The sequence below is a fragment of the Octopus bimaculoides genome, chromosome 5, assembly GCF_046866305.1.
Source record: "Octopus bimaculoides isolate indiv1 chromosome 5, ASM4686630v1, whole genome shotgun sequence".
Lineage (NCBI taxonomy): Eukaryota > Metazoa > Mollusca > Cephalopoda > Octopoda > Octopodidae > Octopus > Octopus bimaculoides.
In genome coordinates, this window is record NC_142932.1 from 18,321,626 (window position 1) to 18,328,150 (window position 6,525).

The 6,525-nt window shown below is 34.7% G+C and overlaps 1 protein-coding gene across 1 annotated transcript in view; it reads left to right on the top strand.

Annotated features, from left to right (window-relative positions):
* Positions 1-4,315, top strand: part of LOC106869786 (S-crystallin 4-like) — a 20,105-nt gene extending 15,790 nt beyond the window's left edge. Inside the window, exon 6 of the mRNA XM_014915645.3 lies at positions 3,904-4,315. Coding sequence (XP_014771131.2) covers positions 3,904-4,068 — 165 coding nt within the window. The 3' untranslated portion in view covers positions 4,069-4,315. The remainder of the gene's footprint in view (positions 1-3,903) is intronic.
* The last annotated feature ends 2,210 nt before the right edge of the window (positions 4,316-6,525 follow it).

The following is a 6,525-nucleotide window of genomic DNA, read 5'->3' on the forward strand; positions in this document are numbered from 1 at the left end:
TATCTGTGTCTGTGTAGTAGAAAGACGGGTGGGAGTGAAGTATGTTACGAACGGTTTTCAATCTTTAACAATGCTATCGACACTTTGCCTACAACGCCTCTTCATGTGTGTGTATAAACACAAAGAAACACCCACATACATATATATTATTCATATGAACATCACACTAAATACATCATACGTAAATATATATGTATGTGTGTGTATGTATATATATATATTTGTGTGTATGTATATATATATATATATATATATATATATATATATATATATATATATATATATATATATTTAATTATATAAACAAATATATATAGATACGTACATATACATATTTAAATATATGCACATACATATGCACACAAACAGCTGTAAGCAAAATTTGCTCTAATAAAGAGGAAATATGTAATGACCATCATCTATAACTTACCATATATATATATATATATATATCCGGATGAAATTATCTTCATCTTTTGATATGAATTTTTGCATAGATTTCTCTCTTTTCCTCATAAGTTATTTGCGAATTAAAAAAAAAACGCCTAGGTATGAAAACATGTAAATAACAAATTAATATCAGACTTAATTATTAAGCAAACTTTCGTAAATTTCATCAAATAAATTAAATGAAGCAGATTAGATGTTAAAATGGATTAAGTTTCTATTTCATATTCCCAGACAATTGTTTCAGACAAAAGGACCGATATTTCCATAAAGACAACATCACCATAGCGATACCTGCTCAGAGGCCTATTCAAAGTTGCATAGGGAAGAGTGTATGAGCCATACACAAGTGTACGAGTGGTCGAGACTTTTACAACATTGCCAAAAAAAAAAAATGTCGACATTGACAAATGTTCTGGGAGACCCGCAACCAGCAGAACTGTGGAAAACATTGCAGATGTGCGTGCAACTGTGACGGGAAATCATCGAATCGCCATCCGTGAGCTATCAGAGGATATGCAGATTAGTTACGGTTCAGTTCAGTCTATTATCGCTGAAGATTTGCGTGTCTGCACAGTTTGTCTCAATACTGCTTTCAACTGACCAAAAACAAACTCGAGTTTCAGTTGTACAAAATCTCTTTAATTTTGTCGAGAACGATGAAAAAAATTTTGACAACTGTGTGCAGGCCTCTGAGCAGGGATCGCCAAGCTTTTGGCAAAATTTGATGCAGGTTCGCTGCTCAATTTTGTCTGTTATGGTCAATGCCACCTTTACAAGCTACACAACTTCTTTTCAAGCATGGTTGCAAACAGCAGAATTGAACGTTAAAACTTAGTGCACATGCACAGCAGAGTTCAAGGTCAATCTGTGTCAAACAGCATCAGTCAGCGTGCGCGTGCTTTAGCTTCGTTAATATGACAACTGCTCGGATACTTATTGATCAGACCTCGTATATATATATATGTGTGTATGTGTGTGTGTGTGTGTGTATGTATGTGTATATATATATATATATATATATATATATATATATATATATATATATATATATATATATATATATATATATATATAAATATGTGTGTGTGTGTGTGGGGGGGGGGGTATGTATGTCTATGGGAAGAGCCGTTTTAACGATGCGTCCTGCCTAGCTCTTCGAAACGCCGGTGTTAAAACGGGGGTAGCTGATGAAGTAGAATGTTCTCTATGTGGCTTGTGTGTTTTCTCGTCTACGTTTTGTTTGCAATGTCCTGTACCCAGATATGCACCTATACATACAAGTGGATGTCGGTATGCACATACCTGTACGTATATATGCATATACTCATTTACAGCGTCTCCAATTGTAAGTAGTTTTCGTAACTTCATATTTCCCGACGCTACTCTTTCTCTTTCTCTTTCTCTTCCTCTATCATTTTTCCCCCTCTCGTTCTTCCTCTTTACTACTACGTATCTCGCTTTACCCCTCTCGTTCTTCCTCTGTTACTACTACGTATCTCTTTTTTCCCCCTCGTACTTCCTCTCTTTCTCTTTTCCTCTCGTTGCTCACCTATTCTTTTACTTCCTCCCTTTGTTTCTCCCTCTACCACTCTCTCTCTCTTTTCCCCTTACACCAGCATGGTCACATGCTTCCGGTCAATAATCCTTTTCTTCCTTGGCTATCGCCGAGCAAACACGCGAACTACTTCGTCCCTACTTTCAAGTTCGTGTCTCACAGCGTTCATACACAAATAATTTTTCTCGTCTGGCCGTAAAGCCTTTTCTGTTTGTTTTCCTGTCTTGTTTTGTGTCCGCCACTACATTCCTCCATGGCAAGATTTAATTTGTGTATACAAATTTAATTTGTGGTCCATGGGAAGAGCCGTTTTAACGATGCGTCCCGCCCAGCTCTTCGAAACGCCGGTGTTAAAAGGGGGGTAGCTGATGAAGTAGAATGTTCTCTATGTGGCTTGTGTGTTTTCTCGTCTACGTTTTGTTTGCAATGTCCTGTACCCAGATATGCACCTATACATACAGGTGGATGTCGGTATGCACATACCTGTACGTATATATGCATATACACATTTACTATTTGTTTATATATATATATATGGAGAGAGAGAGAGAGAGAGAGAGAGAGAGAGAGAGAGAGAGAGAAGTAAAGACTGACACACAGATAAACAGATTAATAAATAGAAGGATAGGTAGATAGATAGATAGATAGATAGATAGATAGATAGATAGAAATATGTATGTGTAGATATATATGTATGTGTGTGTGTTTGTGTGTGTTTTGCGTGTGTGTATTTGCATGCATGTGTATGCGTGCGTGCATGCGTTGCGTGTGCGTGTGTGTGTGTGTGTGTGCGTGCGTGTATATATGCGTGCGTGTGTGTGTATTTATGTATCTGATTTCAAGAAATCAATAGAGGCAGCAAATATTGTCATTATTGATGTTAATTAAGACGTTAACCCGCCGTACAGAATGCTTAGCAACAGTTCTTCGGGTTTAATATGTTCTGAGTTTAAATACTCTCGAAGTTAATGTTGCTTTCATCCTTTCGAAGTTGTTAAGATAAGCACCTGCTAAGTACTGAGGTTGATGTTGATAACTTAGTCCCCTCCACTAAAATTCAAACCTTGTACCAATAGTAGAAAGGACTTCTGCTGTTAGTAATCTAACAGCTAATATTCTGTTCATAATGCTAAGATGTTCAATGTCGTTCATTCTCGACAACCTAAGTCTTGACTTTTATTATACTTACTTGTAATGGTATATTTTGAAATATTTCGTTTGTTATAGATACGCAAATTGTGATTTTGATATCTCACGAGTTTTCTTTTTATGATTATTGCTGATCTTTTACAAACATTGATATATAAGTGATATCAATTTGGCTTATGAGAAAAAAAAAATATATATATATATATATATCCTATACATATACTATGTTTAGTGTAACGTTTGTTTGTGTTTGACCCTTTGAAGTCTCTTCGTATCGTTACTCTGGTTGACGTTGTGTTCGTTGTAGAAGAGTGGTATCAAAATATTTAGCTCTATTATAGCTCTATTAGGAAACATATTTTGTTTCAAGTATTGCTTCTATAAAGATCAAAAGAGATCTAACATTGCAACTAAGGATATAATTAATGGATACAGAAGTTATAAATGAAGGTTTTTAGAAACACTTATAAACATAATGAGAAAATCCTATGGAGTGAATTAATCTTGTCAATTATATATATATGTATATATATTTATATCTGCCTCCCCCTCTCTCTGTCACACACACACACATTTATAGAATAGTATGTCATAGAGTCGCAGAGAGACATACTAGACACGTCTCTCTCTCTCTGTCTCTCACTCTCTCTCTCTCTCTCACTCTCTCTCTGTCTCTCTTTCACTCTCTCTCTCTCTGTCTCTCTCTCTTTTTCTCTCATATGATGTCTTTTTTCTCTTTTTCTCTTTAGATCAAACTCTGCGATTTAATGTGTTACTCTGCCTTGGAGAATCCGCTTATAGAAAATTCAGCTTTACTAAATGATTTCCCGAAGCTTCGAAACCTCAGACAACAGGTCACTGCAAACCCAAAAGTTTTATCATACTTGAAAAAACGCAACGAAACGGAATGCTAATATTAGAATTAATTATGATTTTATGGTAGAAATCCAGGGAAATCGTATTGAATGTGTTAAGTAATATCTTGGCTGTTCAAACGATAAGACCTAGCATCATATCCTTGTTTGGAGAGTTTTGAAACTTTGTCATCTTTTATCAATGCTAAATAATGTTTGTGGGAGATTTTAATACAGTTGTAACTGTCGTTGTTCGTGAATTCACTTGTAAAGCATTCTAGTTATTAAAGTTATTACAGCATAATGATTTCTGTTATTCGTGTTTAAGTGCGCTTCTTATCTGCGTCATCTAAACTGCATGGATGTCCCAATATATGCCTCATAGAAATCATCTTCCAGTTGGCAAAGTCAACCTACTTGTCCGCCAACATGTTTCACAAATGACTACAGTTTTCGTTCGTATTCTTCTCTCTGTGGCATGCAACTTTGGCACAAAGTCAGATCCCATTGAATATCGAAGATAAAATTCTAAAAGTGAGTCCATCATTCATACACACATACATGCACGTACACACTCCCATACGCATGCACACACATGCGCACACATGCACGTACGCACACTTCTATGTATGTATATATATATATATATATATATATATATGTACATTTGTGTAAATGTATATATATATATGCATGCATATGTATGTATGCATGTATGTATATAAGTATGTAAATCAAGGGCTGTGGATGTGAATGCGCGTGTGCATATATATATATATATATATATATATATATATATATATATATATATATATATATATATATATATATATATATATAGATATATAGATAGATAGATAGATAGATAGATAAATAGATAGATAGATAGATAGATAGATAGATAGATAGATAGATAGATAGATAGATAGATAGATAAATAGATAGATAAATAGATAGATTTGATAGATAGATAGATGTGCCTACATGTCACTAATTGAAAAGAATTTCTTGTCCCCACGGTTCTAAAAAAAGGTCGATCGTCATTAGGGACTTCGCTGCAGCTGATAGCTAGATCTATTCCCCACTTAATAAGAGCTGTTCAATTAAACATCACAAATCAGAAACGTTAATGCATGCATGTTCGTTTTTGTTGTTTTGTTGCTTGATAAGCCTTGCAGGTCTTACTCCGTACTGTAAAGTTTTAGGGAGAAGATAGCTAGCTTAACACAACCGAATCAGTGATTTCTAGAAGTTGGCCATAGTCCTGTGGACTGAAAAATCTTCATATAAGGCTTTTTATTCTTCTTTTTACTCTTCAAGAACTTTGTCACTCTAGCCTACAACTAGCCGAACGTAAAATTACAGGTTTAACGCATTACTCTGTTACCATTTCCCCACAGGCAGAAAAAGTGTATGCGTCTGACAACACACCAGATATTGAATATTATTTATTTAAAAAATGCTCGACAAACGGTGAGGGAATTTAAATAACTTGGGAAATTTCTTTCCGGCCAGAAAAAGAGAAAAGCGTAATCTCCCCCTCAACACACATATATATTCTTTTATTCTTTTACTTGTTTCAGTTGTTTGACTGCGGCCTGTCTACAAACTACACAGTCCAAGTGAAATTGAGAGAAAAATCAGAGAAAAGAACTTTATTACTATATTCCAACCCAAGCTAAATAAATAATGATAGTAATACTTAAAGGTACTATTTCTATTGCTACGACCAGCACCACTAACAATAACAGCAATCCTAAACGTGCTCATGATGACGATAGGAAAATACTAGCTAGGTCAAGTGAAAAGTCAGTAAAAATAATAAAGTTCTATTATCACAGCTACTTCTACCACGACCATCATCTACACGACGACGACGACCACCACCACCACCACCACCACTACCATCAAGAACAACAACAACGACGACGACAACAACAATAATAATAAAGGAGTTGATAATGGTGATGATGATAATTGAAATGTAAAAATCCCTGGGAAATGTTGTTTACAACATTTCTAAAAATAGCCCAACAATTACTGTTTTTAGCCAGGGACAAACCATGACGCCTGAACCAAACACCAATCAACTTAAGTAATTTATTAAAGTCACACGCTAATTGGTCAGTATACAGTTTAGAAAAATTAGATTTCTGGAGCCTATACAAATGTATAGGCTGTTCTTATCCCTTGGTGGGCTTTCTGTTGATGCTGTTGTTCTTCATATTGTTGTTATTGTGGTTGTTGTTGTTGCTGTTGTTGTTGTTTTTGTTTTGCCATCTCACCACAGTTGTAAATTGTATAACATAACTGTCACCACTACTACATGAAGCTGAAGATTCCATAGTCTAATGCATGAAAGTACCAGTTCAATCAAAATGGGCATCTAATATTTTATCATTTCATTATATTATATTATATTATGTTATATTATTATAAGATAGAATTTCTTTCAATAATATATATATATATATATATATATATATAGGAAGGTTTGGAGGTGATGTACAGGAATTA